General features: G+C 47.6%; 1 protein-coding gene across 2 annotated transcripts in view; it reads right to left on the bottom strand.

The window, feature by feature from the left end:
• Ttc21a (tetratricopeptide repeat domain 21A) overlaps window positions 1-25231 on the bottom strand; it is a 33666-nt gene that overhangs the window by 7556 nt on the left and 879 nt on the right. The window contains exons 2-19 of one of the 2 annotated variants that reach the window (XM_076843749.2): window positions 24246-24375; window positions 23276-23386; window positions 22363-22529; window positions 21118-21240; window positions 19070-19227; window positions 15518-15602; window positions 13772-13870; window positions 12638-12830; window positions 9471-9568; window positions 9101-9301; window positions 8274-8403; window positions 6291-6448; window positions 5847-6062; window positions 2469-2707; window positions 1315-1387; window positions 1106-1216; window positions 613-751; window positions 368-471 (exon numbers count right to left, since the gene is read on the bottom strand). In XM_076843749.2, the coding sequence (XP_076699864.2) occupies window positions 368-471; window positions 613-751; window positions 1106-1216; window positions 1315-1387; window positions 2469-2707; window positions 5847-6062; window positions 6291-6448; window positions 8274-8403; window positions 9101-9301; window positions 9471-9568; window positions 12638-12830; window positions 13772-13870; window positions 15518-15602; window positions 19070-19227; window positions 21118-21240; window positions 22363-22529; window positions 23276-23386; window positions 24246-24375 (2535 nt within the window). The remainder of the gene's footprint in view (window positions 1-367; window positions 472-612; window positions 752-1105; window positions 1217-1314; window positions 1388-2468; window positions 2708-5846; window positions 6063-6290; window positions 6449-8273; window positions 8404-9100; window positions 9302-9470; window positions 9569-12637; window positions 12831-13771; window positions 13871-15517; window positions 15603-19069; window positions 19228-21117; window positions 21241-22362; window positions 22530-23275; window positions 23387-24245; window positions 24376-25231) is intronic. The other variant, XM_076843757.2, reaches the window with a different exon arrangement.

The raw sequence follows: 25231 nt of genomic DNA, 5'->3' as shown, positions 1-25231 counted from the left end.
GGGAAGGCGGGGGGGAAATCCTAAGGAGTGATATTGGCTAAATTATAATATTGTGTACATGTATGAATATGTAATAAAAAATCCCATCGTTATGCACAGCTATAGTGCACAAATTAAAATTGTGAAAAAAAGTTAACAATTGTCATTATTCTTGGAGACAGTCACCACCTTACCTTCGGCCTTCCCTAGCCCAGCCCAGAGCATGATCACTGGGGAAATAAATGGAAGGTGAAGGTCAGAGGTGAAGCCCAGCCTCTCTTGAGAAAGAGGTCTGAGGCCTCCCAGATCTGCAGCCCTATCCTTCCTCCTTCTGTAGCAACTATTGGGAAATGGCAGAGAAAGAGCTTGAGTGTTCAGGGTTAATTACCTTGTTCAAAGTATCTACCACATCTTCTTTTTTATAGTTCTTGTAAACTTTTGCCAGCAGAAGCAAGCACTTGACATCATTTATCATGGATGGGAAGTCTTTGGCTGTGAAAAGAAAACTCAAATGAGTGCTCAGCGGTCCCTGGGAAGCTGGATTGGTGTTTAGAAGCCCAGGCAATAGGGGGAAGGACCAGGGGGCAGTATGCCCACTCCAAATATTTAGGGTGGGTTAGAATGCCACCTCACCAAAGTCACGTCCCAGTGCCTGTTTCAAAACTTTTTCTGCTTTGTTGAACTTCTTTAGCTTCATGAGCAGTTCAGCCAGATCACAGCACAGAAAGTCCTGCCCACTAATCTTCTGGGCAGCCTCATAATAATTAATTGCCTTAGAGCAAACAGGAAATGAAGGCCTCAGGCCTCATTCTGCACTGGAGGGCCTGACACTACATACCGCTTGATGGCCACCACATCCGTGTGCCCCTCCAGAATGCAGAAGCCTAAGAGGCAAAGGGCCTTCCAGCTGGCACAGGGCTCAGGCCTCAGCTGGAGCAGGCATAGGCTGTGGTGGGTGTCACTGACATCTCCCCTTATGTATCTTATCCCAAAGGGACACTGTGGGAGCAGGGAGCTGGGATAAGGGCTCAACCATCCTCTTCCAATCCAGAGCCCTCCACTCGTGCACCCTCCCCTCCCCTCGTTGTTGGGAGGCCCATCCTGTGCCACCCCAGACCAGTCTGACCTTGGCATACTGGTGGGTCTTCACATACGCTTGCCCAATCCTGCTGACCAAGGAGGCATCGTGGGGGTTCTTCCTATAGGCCTCGTCATAGACTTCCAGGGCCTTTTCAGGCTGGTGGAAAAAGTAACCGGGAGTCTTATCTCTTCTCTCCAACTGGAGAAGTGAGACTGGGGGGGGTATTTGGCAAGGCTGTGGGGTCCCTCACTCACTTCCTGAATGTTCATGAAAGCATCACCAAGAAGCAGGCTGGTGTGGGGGCCGGGCAGATGTTCACAGAGCTCCCTGCAGGAATAACCAAAAGCTTTTCTCAGGCCTGTGCATCCCTCATAGTCCTGAAGCCATCTCCTATTCTTTGCTACTGATTCTGGCTGATGCTCATTCATCAGCCAATAGTTACTGAGAATCCACCTGTGCATGAGGCGCTGCGCTAGCTACCTTAGTCAGGCTCTCCTTGCCTTGTAGAAGTTTTTAGTCTTGTCCCTCTCTCCCTTTCTGACTCCCAATCTCTCTCTGTCTCTGACTTTGTGTGCCTGTCTGTCTAGCTCTCTGTGCCGGGAATAGAACCCAGGGCCTAGCACATGCTTGGCAAGCACTCTACCACTGAACTACATCTCCAGCCCCACAGTGCTCTTTCTAAAACTCTCATCTGGGACTGCGGAGGTGGCTCAGTTGGTAGAGTGCTTGCCTTGCAGGCACAAGGACCTGGGTTCCATCCCCAGCACCACCCTAAAAATAAATAAATAAATAAACCTCTCATCTGACCAGGGACCCTCCTGTTGCTGGGATGGTGAGAAAGGAGCCTCTTTAGCTTGGGGGTACAAGAACCCCCAACTGCTGGATGTCTCCCCCCACCACCCTCAGCATCCCCCCACCCCACCCAACACACCTGAAATTTCCTAGAGAAATTTTTTTTCTGAAGTTAGGTACTGGAAAGGAAGGTACCTCTGAGGCCCTGACACCAAGTCATACAGAGACAGAGGTTTTGGGGCTCTCTATCCTCAAACATCCCACACGGGTCACATCCAAGTCACCGGATATAGTCTCAAGGACAGACAGAACCAGGGGTCAGAGAGGAAGTATGCTCCTATGGTTCCTTCTGTGTCTGCTCTAGCATCCAGGCCCACAGTTTCCCACCAGAATGTGAACCATGCAAGGGTGCAGGGGGTGGGGAGGCAAGCAGGGCTGAGGGCCTATCAGTTCTGTGTCCTTAGAGCTCATCCACAGTCAGGGCTTACTGACCTAAGGGAAATTCCATATTTTGGCCAATGCATTCCAAGAACATATCCTGGAGATCCAGGTTGAAGGAAACACTCCGAGATATCATCAGAGGAGAATCTGTCACTATGCTGCTGCTGGGACTCACCGGTAGCATCCAATGTAGAGGCGGATGTCTTTGCGGGTATGCAGGTAGATGCTGGCCATCTTCTCCTTGGCTTCCATGTAGCAGGGCTGCTTGGGCGTGACGTTCCTCAGCATACTCAATGCCATGTCCACATTGCCCTTGCTTAGGGCCAAGTCCACGTTGGCAATGGTGATACGGATCTCCTCTGGTGTACCACTGAATTCATTAATGGCATCTTGCATGACCTTGGTAGCCTCATGCTAAAACATGGGAACCAAAATAGACAGACCCTCCATTTGGTGTCATCCACTACAGGTGGCCTGACAACACTTGAAATCTTCTGGAAAACTTAAAGCAATCACCATTCCCATTTTTGTCCTGGGAGAGGAATGAAACATGAGTCTGAGCTGGGTTCAGCCAGGAACAGACCTGCTACTGGAAAGTCAAGGAGCAGATACCCTTGGAGCAGCTTTGGAGGCAGGAGGAGAGAGACCTCCGAAGGTCCATGGCCACTGTTCTTGGTGAGATGGTGAGAGAGGAGCCTGCTTAGCTTGGGGGTACAGGAACCTCCAACTCTAAGAACCTGCCTGTTACCTCAAAATCAAGTTCCAGTTTCCTCCTATGTGAGAACTATGGGCATGATTTGTTGATTTTTCCTGCTTTTGTCCAAAGATATTTGAATGTTCTGGTAATCAGCACATAAAGGTCAACTGAGTTACTTTCTCTCTGCCCGTTTTTGGTGCTTTTTGCTTGGAATTCAACCTTCCCAGACATTTACGTCTCAAGCTCTGCTTTCTGTTAGCCTGTATGTTTGTACCATCTTTTCACTTTAATTCTGGCATTTTAGTTTTTGGAGTGGCTTCCACTGCTTGCTTGTTTAAGACCCACTGTGAAATCTCTTTTTTATTTTGTAGGTACATTTACTTCATTTCATTGTCATAGATATATGTTCCATATTGGGCTCTTTGTCAATTTATTTTGTTTCCACTTTTTTTGGGGGGGGAGTACTGAGGATAGAAACCAGGGGTGCTGTATTACTGAGCCACATCCTGAGTCCTGTTTGTTTTTTTACTTTGAGACTTAAGAGGCTGAGGCAGGAGGATCTCAAGTTTGAGCCCAGTCTGGGAAACTTGGTGAGACCCTGTTTCAAAGTTACAAAATAAAAAGGGGGGCTGGGTTGTGGCTTAATGGTAGGGCGCTTGCCTAGCATGTATGAGGCACTGAGTTCGATCCCCAGCACCACATAAAAATAAATAAAATAAATGCATTCTGTCCATCTACAACTAAAAATAAATAAATAAATAAAAGAAAAAACAAAATAAAAAGGGTTGGGGTGTGGCTCAGTGACAGAGCATCCCTGGGTTCAATTCCCAGTACAGCTAAAAAGGAAATATGTATGCTCCTATTATTCCCTACCTTCCCTTCCTACCCTCTCTCCCTGAATCTTTTCATGTGATGTCATAGTGAAACTATTGCTATTTTAATAGCTTTTATGTCAAGAATTTAGCCATTATACTGGCTTAGAGTCAAAATTACCTGTTGTTTAAGGTAATTAGATTTATTTAGTTTAGTTCTATGTTTAATTAGATTGAATTTTTATACTATTATACCTCAAAAATTTTCCCCCCTGCTCATAAAAATTTCATTTTATTTCATATTTTGATTGGTTGGATTATATCTACAAGTAGATTTTTCAGAAACATGTAGCTAACACTACATTGCTTGAGTTATTCCATTTTCTAGTGTCCTTTATTGCATTTATATACGAAAGACATCCTGAGGGACACCTTTCCATGCATTTATTAATGTTGTCTTATTGTTTTCCTGAATCCAGAATGGATAAGAGTCTGAGGGGAACTTCTTTTTTCACAGGGGTGAACTGCTCTCTGCCTAGATGCTCACAGGAAGCTCCACTCACACTGTGAATCCTTGATTCCACCACTTCCTTAGGGTGTTACTATGAAGACATTTCTTTGTCTTGATTTTGCTATAATTTCTCCAACATAAAGAGCCCAATTTGCTGGTTCACATCTTCCCTAAAAGAACTAGTCTCTTTTGTCTCTTATTACATCTTTGCTGCTTTTCCAGTTCCATTTTTTTTTTTTTTTTGGTATCAGGAATTGAACCCAGGGGCAATAACCACTGAGCAACATCCCCAGCCCTTTTTATTCTTTTGTTTTGAGACAGGGTCTCGCTAAGTTGCTGAGGCTGGCTTTGAACTTCTGATCCTCCTGCCTCAGCCTCTGGGATTACAGGCAGGAATTCCAGTCTAACTTGTTCTGCCTTCTTTAGGAATACAATGATGCCTGTTTTAACTGGGTTCTTCCAGGAATATACCAGCTTCTCCCCGAGGACTGTGCACAACCTCAGTTTATCAAGGTTCAAGTAATGGAGGCATCTCCAGTCTCTCCCTGGCTATGACGCCCCACCCTGCCCATCCCTGAAAATTGGAAAGACAAGGGCCTGGGTGGCTTGTCTTCCTATCACAGTGCCACTTCCTATCATCAGTCAGCTGACTGAGTGACTAAATGAATAATTATTCTTGTGACCACCCCCAAACTCCTCTACTTTTAATTCTTTTGTTCCTCTTGGCACATTTGGAAGAAGGCAGTTTTTATCTTTTTCACTTTCTCCCTGTGATTCCAGAGATTGAATTCAGGGCCTTGTGCATGAAAGGTGAGCACTCTACCCTAGCCCAGTGCTATTTTTATCTGTAAGGAAAAAAGGCCTAGATCCCTCTCTACATCAGAATCATTGCAGGAGAAGGCTAGAGGCCCCAGTATTCATGGATCACAGACATGGCCCTGGACAGACCTCTTCCTGTGAGCTGGTGAGGCCAGAGGCCTGTGAGGTCAAATGAACTTGCAGAGTCCAGCTCCCCCAAGTCTTGCTTCTGCCTCTGTGTTCCCCAATGCTCCCAGGGACCAGCTGAAGATACCCAGGTGTTTTCTGCCTCTGTCCAGCCAGACCCTCCAAGGCCTTGGGGCTGCTTTATATGTACAGCAGGTTGGGTACTGCAAAACTCCAAACAAAGAAGATACAGCGCATAAAAGATTGTGGTGTGACTGGCATCCACTGAATCTGTGCAATACCCAATCTGCACAACCATTGTTGGTGACCCTGTTGAGCCTGTGTGCTCCGTCTCCCTGAGATTCTCATGGGGACATTAGGGTAGAGAGGGGCCAGGTCATGCAGGACCTAGTAGGGTCTGGACTTACCTCGAGGTCAATGGGAGCCACTAAAGCCTTTTTAGGCAATGGGAGAGGCATGCTCCCAGCTGAATAAGGGACCAAATGCTAGCACCAGCAAACATCAAAGAATCAGAGAACTCGTTCTCAGGTTGACCTAGGGCCTCCAACTTGCTCCAGTCTCAAGGGAAGAAAGCACAGCGTTGCTCACCAGCTCCCCATTCAGCCGGAGGGCATCTGCCAGTTCCAGCAGGATGGACACTCGCTCTCTGGGTGGCAAGGGGGACCCACGAAACTTCTTGCCTTCCTCCACCTTCACAGTTGGCAGTTTCATGATCATTTTCAGCGTCTTGATGGCCTCTGGATGGTCTCCAGATTTGTTGAGGGCCCTGGCCTTGATGAAGTGGTAGAGGGGGTGGTCTCGGACCTAGGAGGAACACAACAGAGTGTGGGGCTCCAGCTCACCACTGCTGCTGCTCACAGCAGCCACTGGAGAAAACGCCAGGAGCCAGAGCCAGGGAACCACCTGCAGGCAGCAGAGGGTTTGAGGGATGCAGGTGGCTCCTGGGGTTGCCTCACTTTTGAGGAAAGTGGGAGCTGTAGCTAGCTTGGCTTTGGGATGCTGAGTGGGCAGCAGAGTACAGAGGACACCCACCTGAAAGTTGTGGCTGACACCCAGCTCTAAGCTGTGGGAGCACATGGCAAAGTTGCCCTGAGCCAGGTGGATCTGGGACATGAGGAGGTGGGTATCCGCAGACGTGGGGTCCAGCTCCAGGCAACGCTGCAGGACGCTCTGGGCATTCTCCAGCTCCCCTAGAAACCAGAAATAAAGCTCTGCAAACGGGGGTCCCCGGGGACCTGTCGCCCAACAGGTAGAGGCAGGATGGATTGTGCACTGTGGTTTTCTGGAAACACCCACACTGGGCATTTTACCCAGTTCTGCTCTACTTCAGGGGGTCTCTTCCTAAAATTAAAACTACAGTTTTGCCTTGATCTGGACAAAAGCCAGGATAATTAAATCTAGGTCCAATACCCTCCTTGCCTCTGTGACCCTAAGGTGACAGCTAAGTCACTTTGCTGCTCCATCCAGAAGCTCAGGGGAAAATGGAAATCTCAATTCCCATAACTAAGAGCAGAACAAAAGCTATAACAGCAGCAACTATGATAGTCTCAGCTTACGAATGTGCAACATGTGCAAATCACCTTGGAAAGTCTGATCTAACATCTGTGTGGCCCTGTAAGGTTGGTATTACCTGCAAGGTTGCTGCCAGAGATAGGACCCCAGGGCTTCAAACATGCTAAGCAGGTGCTCTGCCACTGAGCTACATCTCCAGCCCTGATCCTTGTCTTTCAGGTGTAGGAACTAAGGCTCCAGTGATGTTAGCCACTCAGCTCAAAGGGACAAAGACCACATTGAAGGGCAAACCCACCAGTCTCCTGAGCCAGATCTCTGAATCCCCTGGCACTAGGGGGCCAAGGGATCTCCTTACAGCCAGGCTGGTGCTTATGGGGTGGTGGTGCTGGCCTGGGGTTGAGGTATGATGAGTTGGTAGGGAGCTTCCTCCCTCTGCAGCCAGGTCCCTCAACAGTCTCCCACCTGCAGTCCCTAACCTGCATGGGTAGCTAGGGTGTACCTGCTTCTGGATTCCAAGCTCCCTACTCTCTTGTGTGCTGTGGAAATGGAAAGAGGTCACCATGGCAACCTAAGCACCTGGAGACTTTGCTTGGGCCCCAAACCAGCTGGGGCCAGCTGGTAGCTGCTAGCACTCCTGGGGGAGTGTTTCTGCCCTGGACTTGAACCCAGGAGACCTTGAAGCTGTGGGTAAACCTGGCTCCCAGATGATCATGGGGGGAACAAGGATGACAATGGGAAGCTCTCAGCAGAGTGCATACCCCACATAATGTAGTACTGGAGGACAGATGCACGGTAATACTGTGTTTTGGATCCTGTAGACTCCCCAGACTAGATTGGCCTGGCTTTCGGGCAGACAGGATGGGATGAAAGGCCACATAATAACTTTGGAGATGGCTGTGTGCCCAGAGAGGACACCTATATAAATTGTCTCCCTCTCTTTCCTTCACACTCTAGTGGCTGGCCCTCGAGCTGGGGGAAGCTTGCAAGGTGCTGATCTGTGTAGCCAGGAGCTCTGAAAGCCTCATGGTACAGGGCCCCACCTCTGCATGGGGCTTTCCTGACAACTCTTTTCACACTGATTCCCATTAACATCCTCTTCCTTGCTTCCTTATTTTACTTTTCTCTGTTGCGTGTCATATTCTAACAAACAACACCAGGTGCTCAGTTGTTCGTTGCTTCCTCTTACTAGAATGCAAGCTCTATAAGGAACCTTTTGTTTACTTGGAGTATTACTGTATCCCAGAAGTTCTTCCGTACTACCCGCATAGATCAAGTAAGTAATCTGCAAAAGGCCTGGGTGGGAGAGACCTCTGCTGGTGAGGGAGGCCAGGAAGGTTACTGGCAGGCCAGGAGGGCAGGCTTGTGTGTCTGCATGTGTGCATACAGCATGAGTGTGTATGTGGATACAGCCGGGGTGGGGGGTACAGAAGCCCTGTCAGGTGTCCGAGCAAGATAAAGAGATGTGAGAAGACACAGGCCGCCCCCCTAGCCTCCAGGACCTACCTGAAAGATACTTGACCTGAGCCATCACAAAGAGGGGTTCCATCATAGCTGGGACTGCTTTCACGACAGGACTCAAGATCACAGTGACTTGTTTAAGAAGTGGAGACAGGATCTGGCCTGGTGCCCGGGGCTACAAGAACATGAGTGGCTGGCTGTGTCATCTGCCCCATTCTAAGAGACTCCTGGAGCCCTGAGAAACGCTCTCAGTAGAGGAATTTACTTGCTTCCATGGTTCCTTATTATCCCCCTGTACCACCTAATGTTAGAGCACACATCAGAGAATGGGGACTTGGTTCTGCTCACCCAATACCTAGAATGGTGTCTGGTTCAAGGCATTGCACTCAATGAATTTTTTGTTGACTGACGCATTACAATGTACTGGGGAGGGGGTATTAAGACTTCTGAAAACATGGTCCTTGCCCACAAGGAATCCTGTGTGGTAGGGAAAGCAGGTTGAACGAGCACACACTAACATTGTTCTTAGAAGCCTTCTGGGGAGAGGGGAGCCAAGTGCTGTCTAGGACACAGCAGGTACATGGCCAGTGTCCTGCTCCTCCAGGAATGTTCCCCTGAACCAGCTGCCTCAGCATCCCTCGGAGCTTATTAGAGATGCAGGACTTTGGGCCTCACCTGTAACATCAGAATCTGCACTGGAACTACCTCCTGGGTGAGTTGGGAGCCACATGTCCACATTTGAAAAATTCTGATTGCCCAAGGCTCAGACTGTCCTGATGACTGGACAGGTAAAGTCCCTCCCCTGTCCTTCAGGTGGGCACCACCCACACTTGTACTGTGGTCCCCACGGTGAAGATGGGCCTTCCCCTAACCTGCTTGGGGCAGAAGTTCAAGTATTCCTTGGCGATGCAGACCAGGAAGAGGGGGTCTAGCTGTTCGAGGTACTCGGGGCCCAGGGGGAGGCCCTGCATGCTGGAGAAGTGCAGCTCCACTGCCTCCTTCAGAAGCGCCGTGGCCTCCTGCTCCCCCTTATGCTTCTTGGATGCCAAAAGGGCTTGGAGGAAAACCAGCAACTGTGGGAGAGAGAGCCTGAGTCTCAGCCAATGCCAGCCTGGGCAGAGTTCTTGGGGAGGGCAAAGCAGAGGTCCAGGCCATTCTGGCTGCCCTCTCTTGTGAACTGGGGATGGAAGGAGAGCCAGAGAGGCAACCCTGGAGCATGCCATGCCTCTGGGGAGCTCTGACCTCAGACTTCCCGAGGGACTGCTGCACCTCCTTCAGGAATTCCAGCTGGTGCTCAGCCTCTTCCAGGTGGCCTTTTAAGATCTGGCACCAGATGATTCCTGTTAATAGGACAGAACAAGGATGAGCAGCCAGCTCGGAAGCAGAGCCAGCAGAACATCTGGCCAAAAGGCTTGGAAGAGACAGTGGAAGGGAGGGCTCTTTGGGGCAGGGGATCTTTTCCAACACCCTCACAAGTTTAAGAGCAACACGTCCTCATGGGAAAGAATTGAAATGATAAGGCAATAATAAAAAAACAAACCCAGCTCTGCCTTTAAGACTCTCTCTAATGATAACCACAATCAGCAATTTGGGATGTATTTTTTTTAATATATATATTTTTTAGTTGTCAATGGACCTTTATTTTATTTATTGATACATGGTGCTGAGAATCGAACCCAGTGCCTCACACATGCTAAGCAAGCGCTCTGCCACTGAGCCACAACCCCAGCCCTGGGATGTATTCTTTAAAGTATTTTTCTAAATATTTATTATTAATGTATACATATATGCACAACTCAAACATACGCATTTTGGGGGCTCAGGGTGTAGCTCAGTGATACAGCACTTGCCTAGAATGCAGGAGGCCCTGAGTTTGAATCTCTAGCCTTGCAAAATCAAACAAAGAAAAAAAAATCCAAAAAATTGAATTTATCGTTGAGTGTAGTATAAGATGGTGACTTACCTTTATGTCTTTCATAATGGAAAGTCAGATGACCAACCAGAAATTACTGAACAACTTATCAGTTTGAAATCAGGCCTGTGTGTCCCATTTGTCTGTTTGTCTATCCTAGTCAGTGCTGGCCTCACTTCACTACTGTTGTCTTGTGATACGGGTATTTTTTTTTTTTTTTTTTTTCAGGGATAGGGCTAGAACACAGAGTCTCACGCATGCTAGGCAAGCACTCCACCACGAGGCTACATCCCACAGCCTTTTTCATTTTATTTTGAGACAGAGTCTCACTAAATTGCCCAGGGAGGTTTCAAACTTGGCAATCCTCCTGCCTCAGCTGAGATTACAGGCCTTCACTACCATGCTTGGCTTGTGATATATTTGATGTTAGAAGGACAAACTTCTCTTTCCCTGCTAAACTTTTTTTTTCCAAATATTTCCTGGACATTCTGGTGTATTTGTTCATGATGGCTTTCCTAAACACCCTCTTGGTTTTCAATTCTAGACAGCTCACTACCTGGCATGTTTGAGGAATTTTTCATTTTGCCACGATGTTAATTTTTTTAAAAAAATATTTTTTAGTTATAGTTGGGCACAATATACCTTTATTTTATTTGTTTATTTTTTTTGTGGCGCTGAGGGTTGAATCCAGTGCCTCGCACGTGCTAGGCGAGCACTCTACCTCTGAGCCACAACCCCAGCCCCTACGATGTTAATTTTTGGCAACTCTCTTTTGGTTCTCTGTACCCTTCTCAGAGTAGTGTGTTCTTTATTTATTGACAACCACCACCTCTCCAAACACTGAAGGCATTTTGGGGGGATAGGTCCTTCTGTATCAAGCCCTAATTCGGCTCCTCAGATGGCCCCCACTTTGCATGTTCCACTCCAGGCCTCTTTCAGACTAGCAGATTTATACACAGGACTAGACTGATGAGGATTAGCTGCTGGGCAGACTTCCAAATTGTTAAGGTCACTGATTTTTCCAGACAGGCCAGGAAAGTCAGAGATTCTAGAACACCTGTGAGTGAGCGGGACCTTCTGACCATGCACTTCCCTCTGGCTGCCTGCTGGGGCGCTCCCTTGATTGAAGAACTGGGGAGGAACTCAGCCTGCTGGAGGACTGTTAGTGCCCAGCAGCCAAGTCTTTTCGTCCTTCATGGCCCTGGTGATAATTGGAAGGCCTCTGGAGCACCACTCTTCTCCCTTCTGCCCCAACACCCAACAAGAGCCTCTTTGATTCCAGGCTCTGGATGGAGAACGGTTCCAATGATCCTCCCTTTACCTCCCTGAGTGCCCCATGGGATGCTTTTGCACTCAGCCTCTGGTGGCCCTGAGCTGGAGCTGTTTTGGTGGTGGTGTTTTTCCTGGAACTCTCTGGGGAAAGCTGGTCTACTAATTTCTTTAGCTGACTTAGCTCTGCTTACGCTCACACACAGGTTTGTAGACCTGCTTAGAATCCGCGTGTTTGATGCCATTTGCCTTATATCATATAGAAATGTGATGATCTTCAAATTTCTGGTCCCCTAGAGGCATCTTTCCCTGTTTCTAGGGCTGCAATAGGCTCATTATCTTTTTAAGTGTCTCATTTTGAGGGAGATGGAGGAGAGGCATGGATTTGAGGGGCTAGCCTGACACATTAAACCAGAAGTCAAGATCAACTACTCTGGCAACTGTGCTGTGCAGATGAGAAGCTTGCAGCTGAGAGAGAAATGACTTGCCCTCAAACACTGAGGGCCAAGCTGAGAACCAGCCGCCTTGAGCAGGGGACCATCAAGCTTCCTCACCTAAACCGAACACTGCTGTTTCAGAATTCATAGAGACCATGGAGCTGGGGCTTTTTAAAAAATGTGTAAATGAGGGCTGGGGTTGTGGCTCAGAGGTAGAGCACTCACCTAGCAAGTATGAGGCCCTGGGTTCGATTTTCAGCATCACATAAAAATAATAAATGTATTGTGCTCATCTACAACTAAAAAATTAAAAAAAAATAAGTAAAATAAAGGTATTGTGTCCAACTACAACTGAAAAAAAAAATATTTTAAAAAAATGTATAAAATGAAAAAAGCATGTGGGCAGTCAGGGAAATAAAATTCTCTCTTGCTGGTGGCCTTCCAGCTCAGGGACCTCTGTAAGCAGAACATCTCAACATTGGGCTGTGGGCCCTGAAAAGAGGCAGAGCCATCAAGAAGGAGGTTCAGGCCATCAGTCCTCCAGGACACCCAGGGTATGGGTATTGGGGTCTGGCATGGATCAGAGTGGCTCTGATGACACTCCTGAGCCTTCCCCTGCCTCTTACATCAACACTGTATGTCCATGGAAAGGTATCCCATCAAATACTCACACATCTCCTGGGTAAATGCTTCCCAGCACTTCTTTTCTGGGCCCATGGAGGCCACCCTGTTCGGATCTCCCACTCTCCCACCCCCTCTCCCACCCCACTCCCCGCCCAGCCTGCAGAGACCTGTCAAGGCAGCCATGCTGTTCTCATCCAGTTTCATGGCCTCCGAGTACCACAGAAATGCCTCCTTCACTTGGTTCTGCAGGATGAAGAGGTAGCCCAGCTCTGTGGCCACAGGGGCACAGGACGGGGAGGCCATGAAGATGCGTTCAATGAAGCTACTCACTAGCTGCAGAATCACCTGGTGGCTCCCACACTGCAAGGAAGAGGCATATGGGAATGGGGAGAGCAGTCAGTCCAGCCTGCCTGAGCAAGGCCATGTCAAGTACGGGGGGCACTTTGGCAGGGCTGGGTAGGCTCAAGAGAGCTCAAAGAGGTGCCCTGTGTCTAGGCAGCTGAGTTAATGGAGCTGTCCATCTCCCAAAAGACCTTCCATGGGCCACCTCTGCAGGACCTGCCTCCACCACAGGGTTTCCCAAGGGATCCATTCCCTGTCTGGCTGCAGTTAATTGGTGCAAGGAGTCACCAAGAGGTTTTTTTAAAAAAATTGAAGCTGGGGGAGAAGAGGCTCTTTGTGTCCAGTGGTGGAAATTGGTTTCAAAGGCTACAATTTGCCATGTTCCCTATCATGTGTGGAGGAGAATAAGTCTGAGAGAATCAGATGCACAGGTAGAGGGGAAAATGGTGACCCAGAGGCATTTAGCAACTCAGTTCTGGTCCCTGAGGCCCCAGAGCTGCCCTTGTAGTTACAATTTCTTCTCATTCTGTAGCTGCTGATAAAAGACACAGATTCTTTGGTGACTTGGTCTATTTGGAACTTCTCTGATATCAGAGAGGCCTAGGCAGGCCAGCCTTCCCAGGTCCCTTCCATAGAAGGAGTATGGGCACTGGGCCAGAGGTGGTGTAGCTCTGCACAGTAGCTGCAATGCAACCCTCTGTCCCCAGAAGGATGCTGCCACTCAAAAATCACTTCGGACCCCATCTCCCTGATCTTCATAGCATCGCTGGGGCACCTGGACCAAGGGGACAGACAGAGCCTACATGTCAGGTTAGCAGTCAAGAGTCCACTAGCCTAAAAGGCCAAGTTTGAGCAGGAGGGGGAGTGGTAGGGTACCCAGAGAGCTTCAGTGGAAGCCTGGATTTCCAGGAAAAGCAGAGACAAGCACCATTTTACAAACCAGGAGACAACCTTCTTACCAGTCTGTTAATCACAATAATTTTTTTAAGGTGGAGGCTTGGATTTTGGGGCTCTCTCATTTCTAACACTTTAATCAGATTTCTGACATGATCAGCAGCCTGTGGGGACAAAACAGACAATGTTGAAGGCAACATGTAAAACTAGAGCAGTGATTCTTGAACCTGGCTGCACATTCACATCAACTGGGAGATTCAATACCCATGTCCTGGCACCACCCCAGAGATTCAGATGTAACTGGACTGGGATGGCCCAGGCACAGAATTATTTCAAAGCCTCACAGATGGAGACTTAGGGGACATTACTGCCCCAAGAGCTGCTTGCTCCTCTGCCCTGAGTTTGTGAAGAGAAGCTGCCCTGTTAGCTCCATGGAGTCAGAAGCAGGGCCATCCTGCTGTGGCCACTTCACAGCCTGCCAGGCCCACAGCAAACCACCTGGGTGGGCCCAGACCCTCTCCATTTTGACATGAGTCACCACATTGGTGCCTGTCCAGTGAACCCTCCCAACAACCCTGTAAGTCACAGCCACTATTATCCAAACTTTCCAGTACAGCAGATGAAAGGTCAGAAAGGTTGGACAATTGGTCTGAGGCCACCCAGCCAGTCAAGGGACTGACTTAATCTAAAGCTTTTCCATTGAGTTCTCTGCTCACTCCCCACCCAGGAGTTCTCAACTGCAAAGATGTACTGAAAGAGAAACCTGAGATGGCATGAGTTCGCTCTGGTGGGTGAGCATGGCAGGACTAGAACTGGGCAGCTGGTGGAGGAGAGGGATAGATCCAAGGGTTTGAGGTGGGGGTAAAGGAGGGACACCAGGTGCTAACTCTGCCCTTGGGATCAACCCTCAGGCCAGGGCCTGGAAGGAAACAGAGTAGAGTCCTATTCCTGCCCAGGTGGCATTTCCTCCTGCTTCCCCCCAGAGAGAGTGCACACCTGTAATACCAGTGGCTCTGGAGGTGGAGGCAGGAGGATCGCAAGTTCAAAGCCAGCCTCAGCAAAAGTGAAGTGCTAAGCAACTCAGTGAGACCCTGTCTCTAAATACAATACAAAATAGGGTTGGGGATGTGGCTCAGGGTTCAAGTGCCCCTTGTTTAATCCCCAGTAAAAACACAATGTTTGGGGTGAAAACTCAAACTCTTTTTGAAATTGAGACCCTGTTTGAGCATTGCATTTTATTCATATTCTAGTCATTTTTTACTGCATTTAAGGGCTAATTTAGGTTTCTGGGGGAAAATATAAGGCTTAGGAGCAGGTTGGGTCCTAATCATTGTTTGAGAAATTCCAACCAGTCCCTAAAAAGGTAGCATTTCCTAAACTCTGAAATAATACCATGACTTGGCAGTTAACATGAATCAAATTATTCCTGTATACCAGGCACTGTTCTAAAATTTCTCACTTCTCATCTCAGTCCTTTGAATAACTTCTCAGCTCTGCAGAATTGTGTCATTTTATAAATGAGTGGTTGAAGCTTTCCCAAGGTGGAGATACCTTCCCAACCTCCTATAGGTAGCAAGTGGCAGGACAGTGTCAACCTCACTGCCCAAAGCTGCCTTACTCTTGAGCTGTTCAGCCCAAAGAGCCAAACCAGAGCAGGCCCTCTTGGCAGGAATTATGGGAATAGGTTGGGGAGAAGGCTGCTGAGACACAAGGGGCATCCTTCAGGGCTGTGGGGTGGTGATGAGGTGGGTTATAAGGGGTTCCTCCTTGTCTCTCTCAAGGATCAACTTCTGAGTCTTGAAACAACTTACTATGGTCATGTTTCCTTCTCTTGCAAGCTCATGCACAGCTAGTAACTGACAGGCATCAATATTGCTTTCATCTTTTTCAAGGATTCTGAAATAGGAGGAAAAACCACATGAATTCAGAGTATTGGCAACTTCTGATCGTCTTCTAGTATCCATTCTCTCTCTTTTTTTCTCTCTCTCTCTTTTTTTTTCAGTACTGGGTATTAAACAGGCACCTTACCACCAAGCTACATCCCTAGTCCTTATTATTTTTGTTTTGAGACTGGGTCTCAGAAAGTGGCTGAGACTGTCCTTGAACTTGAGATCCTCCTGCCTCAGCCGCTGGAGTTGCTGGGATTACAGGCGTTAATTGCTGTGCCTGACAAATTTCTTTTGTCTATTTTGGAAGTACTGGGGATAGAACTCACAGCCTCCTACATGCCAGGCAAGTGCTCTACCACTGAGCTACATCCCTGGCTTCTTTATTCATAACAGAACTCCCAAACTAGCCAGGCACATGGCTACAGAATAAAGACTATACTTCCCAGGGTTCCTATGCAGCTGAGATGTGTGGCCATGTGACTAATTTTTGGCCAACAGGATATAAGTGAAAGTGATGTGTGTGGCACCTAGGTGTGCTATGGCAGCAGGCCTTCCCTTTCTGCTCTTTCCCCTCCCTGCTCTCTGGAATGAGGACCATGTGGACATCACACCTAGGAATGGTAGGACAGCCAGAGAGGAGGGCCTGGTGTCCAACAAAGTCGCTCCATCCCAGCCATGAACCCTCACCCAAGCTTTCACTCGAGAGAGAGAAATCACCTGTTATGGTATGCGTGTATTTGAGGGTGTGTTTGTTATAGAAACCTACTCATTCCTGACTAATAGTCCTGACCTTGGTACCACGTTCTGAAGTGTGGGGGCAGCCTGTGGTTAAGATGGAAAGGGAACCTTGGATTTGGTCCTGCGTCTTTGTGAAGGTGCAGCTTCTGATCATACTATGGGAACTTTGATATTGTGTTTCTTTATAGAAAACTTCATATTTTTCAGCCTAGTCAAGGAATGACCTTCTGTTTAATTGAGGGTTACCCAAATTATACAAAATTCCAATGTGATTGGGCATAACCAACATTTAGAGAGTTCTAACCAACTGATGATTCTGAATGCATGCAAACTGTATGCATTTGGAAATTTAAAAAGAAAACAACACACTTTTAAATAACTTATGAACAGAAGGAGAATCAGATGATTGTTAGAAGCAAATGATACTGAAAATTCTACACATCCAAACGTGTAGACATTTTTTTCTTTTTTGTGTGTGTGTTAGGGATTGAACCCAGGGGCACTTACCACTGAGCCATATCCCCAGACCATCTTTGTATTTAATTTAGAGACAGGGTCTTGCTGAGTTGCTTAGGGCCTTACTAAGTTGCTGAGGCTGACTTTGAATTTGCAATCCTCCTGCCTCAGCCTCTGAGCTGCTGGGATTACAGGCGTGCCCCACCACGTCCAGCTGTATAGACATTCTAAAATGGTACTTTGAGGGACATCCATAGACCTAATTTATGTATTCTAAGGTATGACTAAAAAAGGATGAGTCAGGCATCTAATTCAGGAGTTAGAAAGTAACAACAGAGTAACTCTAAAGGACACTGTTGGCAGGAAATAATAATGAACAGAAAAAAAAAATAAATTAAAAAACAAAGATATAACAGGATCTAGATAGTTCTTTAACAAGACTAATAGGGCTGGGGATGTGGCTCAAGCGGTAGCGTGCTCGCCTGGCATGCGTGTGGCCCGGGTTCGATCCTCAGCACCACATACAAACAAAGATGTTGTGTCCACCGAAAACTAAAAAAAAATGAATATTAAAAAATTCTCTCTCTCTCTCTTTCTCCCTGCTTTCTTTCTTAAAAAAAAAAAAAAAAACAAGACTAATAAAAGAGACAAACTATTTTAAGGTTGATGAAGAAAAAAAAAGAATCAAAGAAAAATAAATACTATAAGGGATGACAGGAAACACACCTAGATGAAGTAGAGTTTTAAAAAACAATGAAAGCCAGGTGCGGTGGCACACACCTGTAATCCCAGCAGCTAGGGAGCCTGAGGCAGGAGGATCACGAGTTCAAAGCCAGCCTGAGGAATTTAGCGGAAGACCTAAGTGACTCAGGGAGACCTTGTCTCTAAATAAAATACAAAAACATCTGGGGATGTGACTCAGTGCTTGAGTGCCCTAAGTTCAATCCTGGTACCAAAAAAACCAAAAAAAAAAAAAAAAAAAAAACAATGAGAGAGGGGGCTGGGGTTGTGGCTTAGCTTGCCTAGCACGTGCAAGGCACTGGGTTTGATCATCTCCAACACATAAAAATAAATAAGGTATTATGTCCAACTACAATTTATATATATATATAAAACAATGAGAGAATTCTATGAATATCACTAGCTGGGAAAGCTTTGGGGGATGGTGCCTGGGTATTGGACTCAACCTTGTGGTATTGGACTCTGTCTCCCACTCTTGAGCACACAAGGCCAGGGTGAGGGAGTCCACACCTACTCCTCCCCTAGTCTGGCCTTCAGCCAGGTGCTTCCTGATAAGCTGCTGGCCCAAGGCCAAGCCACCGAAGCAAATTCTTGCCAAGATACTGGCCAGGTCTACACCACAAGAGAGCTGAGGGTCCACACAGGCACTGTACTGTGGCACCTGTGCCACTTTTTGATGGCTGCCACCACCTTTCTATAACTCAAATTCTAGTCATCAGAGGGTCAGCACCCTCCAAAGGGAGGAGGAGGCTTGTTGGCCTTTTTTTTTTTTTCCTAGAACTGTGCTTTGTATTACCACATAGTCCAATAGCAATTCACAGTGATGCATCATGGTCCATTAACTCTTTTTAGGGAGAAAATTAGGATCATACATGTAAGAATGACAGTGGTAAAAATAGTTAAAAGTGTTAGAGTTTAAAGAGACAATCTTACGTGATATAGGAAAGCTCATCTTCAATAAGCCTCCCATCACTCATCCCTCCCCCTTAATTCACCTCCATTTCTATTCGCAGTGCTTCAAGGTCGCCATACTGGGAATCTGACTCCCACAATTTCTATAGCCCTGGAACCCTGCTCTCCAGTGTAGGGACTGTGCCCACCTTTAAATCTTCTCTCAAAGATACCAGTGACCATTCCTCCTTAAATTTTTTTTTTTAATTGAAGTACAGCATGCCCATAGTTTTAAAAAATTAAATAATCCAATTGTCTCACATCCCACTCTTCAGCCATGCCTCACAGCCACTATTTTCTACCCTGTAACTCACGTTGCCTTGGGTCCTTTGGGTGGACTCCTCCATATCTCTTGCATCTTGATTCCTTGATTTATTCACTTAGGCCACAGCCCTGGCCTTATGCTTGAAGGCTATGTATTTAGTTTGCTTACCCCAGTCTTCCCTGTCCTTCGCCTTTCAATATGATCCCATCACTATTCCCAACTCTACTGTGGGTGGTATTTACCTTCCTGCCTCACCATCTTGTAAGATGGGAGCGTATCTTAGGCTTGTGAAGGAAGTTGTGAAAGTGAGCTCTTCCTCTCACCTGTGTCCGGTTTCTATTGCCTGTTCCCAGTCCTGCCGAGCCAAGAACAGGCGCATCTTCAGGATGAGGGCGGGCAGAAAGTTCCCAGAGGCCAGAGTGATCTGGTTCACCACCTCCAGGGCCCCCGAGTAGTTCTGCTGCATCATTAAGTATGTTGCCTGTGGGAAGCCAGAGAGAAGAGCCTCAGTCAATGAGGCAGGTGTCAGTGACTCCACTGAGATAGGTTGGAGCCTGAGGGACCTACAGTCCTCTCTGTTGAGCCAGTGAGTCCTCAAGCCTGGCCCAGGGGAACAGCCGCTAAGAACATCTTGGGAAAGAAGTTGCCACTCAGAGCAGTGACAATGGTCCTAGGTTCCAGGACAGGCAAGGCAGAGGGGCTCCCAGGAGCCAGCTAAGCCCTGAGTTTGAGAAACTCCACAGGCCTGGCAGAGGGCACAGCTGTGGGAGGTTCACCCCAAGAGCTAAGGTCACGAGCATTTTGCAGTTCTACAAATTGCCCATTCATTCCTGAATTTGCTGTCCTGAATTTCATCATTGGGATGTGCTCACTGAGGCCCAGTTCGCAACTTGGAGTCAGTTAAGGTTTGTGGGCACCTCCCTCAGTGGCAAGGCTGTGGAGGGTATTAAGTCCTGTTGGATTGGAGTCAGGACCTCTGCAGGCCAGCACCCGCTATCAGGTTCTCCTGGAAGACTCATGGCAGGTGTCCTGAGGGCCACAGGACAAAGCTTCTGAAAGACTTGAAACTGGACTCTGAAAGTTTGGCTTAATTAAGACCCACAGCACCTCTCCCTTAAGAAACTTCTCACTAAAATCAAGAGAGGATTATTATGAATAAGGAAGCGTGTTCATGTGCTCACTGCAATGCTTCTATGTGGAGGACTGGAAACCATCTCAATATACATACAAAAGGGAACAGGGTTGGTAAATTACATTATGCTCATACAAGGGGGAGTGGCTTGACATAGAAGTTCAAAATGACATTTGCTTATGACAGAATATTACAGGAAGAAAAAGAAACTAATGATCATACGCCCTAGGATTAGCAGGGCAGGGGTTGGCTGAGGTCTTGACTGTCGCTGCCCCACCCCCCACCCCTGTCCCCCACCCCAGGGGGTGGCCTCTAGGGTGTTCCCTGATAAGCCTCCACTGTTCCTGCTGCCCAGGACACAACCTGGGGCACACCCTAATCCAAGCACAGAAGGAGGCCTTGCAGTGGTAGTGCAAAGCGTGTCCTCTTGTCATCTCATGTCAGAGTTCCAGGTTTGTTTTTTGTGGGTTTTGTTTTCTGGTGCTAGGGATGGAAGCCAGAGCCACTCTACTCCTGAGCCACACCCCAACCCTTTTTATTTTAATTTTTGAGACAACATCTCCCTGAGTTGCCCAGGCTGGCCTCAACATTAAGATTCTCCTGCTTCAGCTTCCCGAGTAGCTGGGATTACAGGCATGAGCCACTGAGCCCAGGTTTAGACTTCTTCTTTTTTTTTTTTTTTTTTTTTAAATTATGTAATTATTCATTTCATAAGGACAATGTGTACAAACAGAAGAGAATAAGATGGCAGTTTTTTTTTTTCCTCAAAGATTGAGTCAATGAGGGTCATAAAAGAGAAAAAAAGAAACAATTTGAATTAAGACCAGAAAAAGCAAACACATAAAATATATATCTCTCGACATAAAACTACTAGGTGACTAACAGGTGGGATGAGAAAGGGTGAAATAAGAAGAATGAAAGAAGCAGATAGAGAAATGAGGCAGTGAGTGAAACCAAACAAGCAGTAGAGTAAGCAAGCCTGAGTTGAGCTTAGGAAAAATGACCTGGAAAGTGATCCTGAGAAGACACCCATGCAGAATGACTGAAACTCACATGGAGCAGGAAGGAGACTTGGAGTGAGCTAGATTGTTGTGTGACCCTAGATTGGTCACCAGCCCTCTCTGGGTCTCTGCTCCTCAGCCACCAGATGAGGCATCTAGAGACTGAGGGTCTGGCCTGAGGTCACCTGGTAGGTCTCTGGTTCCAGGAGACAAGCCAGGGATACTGTCCTCTGCCTACCTTTCCCATCAGCCCCAGCACATCTTTGGTGTCTCGAATTCCTTGCTCCAGGTACTTGATGGATTTCTTCACAATGTGAGGTTTATCTGAGGTGAGTTCCACCCAGCCTTTGAGCACATAGCCCTGGGGTGAGAACAAGAGGAAAGATGAAGTCCTTGGTCCCATGGAGCCTGTCCTAGCCTGCTCATGTCCTGCAGGCTGATGTCTTGGGATAAACCCCAGAGCAGGCCAACCCCCTTTCTCCCAGGTCTCACATTGTCCCTGCTGCCTGCAGTGCCCTGCAAGATCTGCTTCCAAACCAAGTCCACTCCCCTGGTTGACTACTACTTTTACCTCAGCTGAGGAGAACACTCCTGTAGGAGGGCTGACCCCCTTGCACCCCCACAGCTCTCTGCCACCCCTTCCTGCAGTCCTCTTGCCTGTCTTGCCATCATCTGATTACTTTATACTGGGGTCAGGCCCATCACAGGGGCATGGGCGGGGCCAACTCTTGGTCCTTCTACTCCTTAGACCAGCCAGGGCCTGGCCATGCATATAAAGCCTGAGAGTGCCCACAGCATGGGTGAGTAAGAGCCATACTGACCTCGGGGGACCTTATTTGTTCCCATCAGCCTTCACTCAGCCTCTCCTGGTAGATGGGGAGGGTCAGGCAGGAGAAGCAGAATTGGAGGGGCACTTGGAAGAACCCTGTCTTGAAGCATCCCTTGATGGCCTAGTCTCGTGTTTCTCTTTTTTCATTTTCTCTCTCCTCAGCAGCCTTTTTTAGATGACCCCTCATCCTCTAAGAAATGTTAATATCACAAATATACCATATCTGTGTTTTGTGTTCTATATTTGTTTTATACATAGAGTAAGATTTTTTTCATTCTCTCCCCTAAGAACCAATGTTCACATCCTTGAAAACTCATATCAAGCCCCTCAGAATGAGAGGCCTAGACCGAGACTTTGAAATCCACCATTAGCACAGACATGCTGCATAAGCCACGTGCTATGTGTAGGCGCCACCACTCGTATCTGGTGAATAGATGCAGGCAGGGAATAGCTGTAGCCAGTTCATTGGGATTTTCAAAAAATCTGGACTTGATTTCTAAATATCAGTAACATGGATGGTTACTGGGGTCTTGTCAAGGCCTGGGTTGGCCCTTCCCAGCTCCAGGGCCCTTGAAGGGAATAAAGGGCCAGCCTGCTGTGATGTGTTTCGATGCTCACTCTTTGCTATTGCCCGATGATGCTCAGGGTAGGTACCTCTCTGGAGCTGTGGGAGACCTTCAGAAAGTGGTCGATATACTCCTTGGCCTTGTCGTGGTAGCCCATGAGCCAGAGGAAGAGGCTAGCATAGTACAGGGCTGTCTCAGGGGCTGTCCTGCGTATTTCTTTCAGGCTGCTCTCCAGCTCCTGAATTGCTTCTCGATCTATAAATCCAAAGTGGAGGAAGAGGCTGAGTTAGGATAAGGAGGCATACCTGTTTTGCAGGGGTCACCAGGGGCCCAGGGAGTTGCCCCTGGACATTCTGGATCTGCCTCCATGTATGCAGTTAATTATGGGCCAACCTAGGGCCTGGGAACTAGCCATGCCAGCCACTGAAAATGCCCAGGACTCAGATTTTGCTCTCTGACATTTATCTTTTCTGCTCTGGACCCAGCACAGTGTGTTGAGTAGACAGACCAAACCTGAATCTTTGGCCTCAGGCCCACAAACCATTTTGGGTGGGAAAATGGCAATTTGTAGCCCCTCTAGGAATCTCTTCCTGACTCCAGAGTGGTGGAGACTAGTTTTTTTTTTTTTTTTTTTTGTGGTACTGGGAATTGAACCCAAGGCCTTGCTCATGCTAGGTAAGTGCTCTACTGGCTGAGTTACATCCCTTTCCCTATTGGCTTGATTTTTCTGACAGGATTTCACAGAGCAAAGGAAAGAAGGGTGCTTCTTCAACTCTTGGGACCTAGAGGGAGGACCCTTCCCACCATCATGTTCTCTGCCTCTTCCCACTCAATGGTGCCCAGGCCTGGCATCTTCTCTGAGGCTTCCAAGCGAAGACTGCAGCATCCTCTCCTTGCTGACCAGCAGCAGTGAGCTGCACAGGCACCCTTGAGGGGTGGTGTCACTGGAGTGGGCTTCCTTCCCTGCCGGGCCAAGCCCTGTTGAGTGTTGCTACACTCACCAATGGTTTCGCAGCTTTTGTGAGCATAAAGGAGGGCCATGATGGAGCAAAGGGATGTGTCTGGGTGATTCCGGATGCTCTCCAGGTCACTGATGGCATCCTGGATGCGCTCTGCAAAGAGAGTCCACATGATTATGCTTTCAGACTCCAAGCCTGAAAGGCAGGAGACTCTGGAAGATGCCCAGAATCCCTATCAGGGCTGACCGACCCATGGCTTAGCACCACCTGCCTTTACTTGGAATTTGAAGACTAACTGGTCTGAAAGGTTCCTGGTGGCCTGAGTTCCCTGGTGACTGAAGCTCCTGAAAAGGCTGCCTGTACCATGGTCCAGGCTGCCAGGGGCAGGAAGGTCTTAGAGCTGAAAGGTGGCCTGCAAGCACTTGTGCAGGATACTTGCAAGGCTGGGACTATTGGCTGGGGGTCAGTTCTAAGGAAGGACCTCAAGCAGGGCATTCTCCGCTAGCTGCTCAAGACTACCAATTACATTTATCCCTTATGTTTCCTGACACTGGCAGCTCTACCAGCCCTTAGCCAGACCACCTCCAGAATATCGGTGAATTGCTTCTAGGCCTTTTGGCTAAGTGCAGAGTGTCAGCAAAGTCAGCACTGCTCCTGCCTATGCTCACCCACACCTGCCACTTCCTCCTTCTTTTCCTGCACAACTGGCTCTCAGTTTCCAAGCCTAGAATTAGATCAATAGTCATACACTTGTCTCTCCAACCACGCATTTTGCAGATAGGGAAACTGGGATGCACAGCAGGATAATGAGCCCTTTGAGGTCTCAAGGGTCAACTAGATATGGATTATATATGCTTTTGTGGATTAACCCGGAAAACTCAGTCTTACAGTCAGTGAAAGACTGTTTCCATGGAAACATAACTAGGATATAAGTAGGCATCCAGGTGTTGGCCATAGTGATGGAGCTGGGCTAGTGCCTGGCATCAGAATGCCAACATTGCTAAGACCTTACCTTCTCTGAGGAGTCCATAGGCTTTAAAGAAATGCAACACGGGGTCATTGCTGAATTTCTCCAGGCCCGCAACTACAGCCTGCTGCACATGGTGGAAGTACTTTTCCTGGCTATAGTAAATGATCCCAGCCTGTGTGGAGGAAGACACAGTTGCACTAGCTCTGGCTCCTTTTCTCTGTCCTGACCATATGTGATGAGACTGGTTCCCTTCCCTATCCTCTACTTTCCCTTAGTCTACATAGGGAAGAGAGAGAGAGAATATGCAGGCCTCATTCAGTCCCTGAGCGTAGCTCCATGCAGTTCGCCTAGGAAGGAGTTTTCCAGTGTTCGGATATTACCAATAGATTCTTGTTAAAATATGATGTGTAACTCAATTCAGGCTTTTTTTGAGAGTAATAAAGGAGAAAGAATGAGGACCAATATTAAGAAAAACTATACCAATAGTTATAGTTACAAGTTCAAGGGCTTTGTGTCCATTATCTTACACATAATCCTATCTGTATCTTCCACAGTTAAGAGCTAAGTCTCACTTCTCCTAAGGTCTATGTGTGCTGGGGTTGGGTCCAAGTGTGGCTGGATTGTAAGAGCCTGGGGGGCCATATGAAGGAACTCAGACATTATCCTAAGGGTAATAAATAGGAGGCAGTTGGAATGGTTTTTAAGTAGGAGAGAGATGTATTAAGATGTATGTTTTTGTAGAAACTACACTAGCTGCTGTGTGTGGTAGAAGTGCACACTGCTTGTGAAGACAACTAAAGCAGGAGGGAGCCTGTTGCAGGTATTCAGATGAGAGACCATGGTGGCCCTGGGCTAAGAGATGAATAAAAGAAGTGTGTGAACCCTGGGCACATTTAGGAGTTGACATTTCTTATTGATAAAAGTATTAAGAGACAGGTATGGGGAAGAGGTATTAATTAACGCTGGCGATCAAATGGTGGTGGCATCTACTGAGATGAGAGATGCAGAAGAAGTGCAGGCAAGGGTAG

Source organism: Callospermophilus lateralis, chromosome 1 (genome assembly GCF_048772815.1).
Source record: "Callospermophilus lateralis isolate mCalLat2 chromosome 1, mCalLat2.hap1, whole genome shotgun sequence".
Lineage (NCBI taxonomy): Eukaryota > Metazoa > Chordata > Mammalia > Rodentia > Sciuridae > Callospermophilus > Callospermophilus lateralis.
Note: the sequence above shows the minus strand (reverse complement) of the source record. Positions and strands in the feature narration are given on the sequence as shown.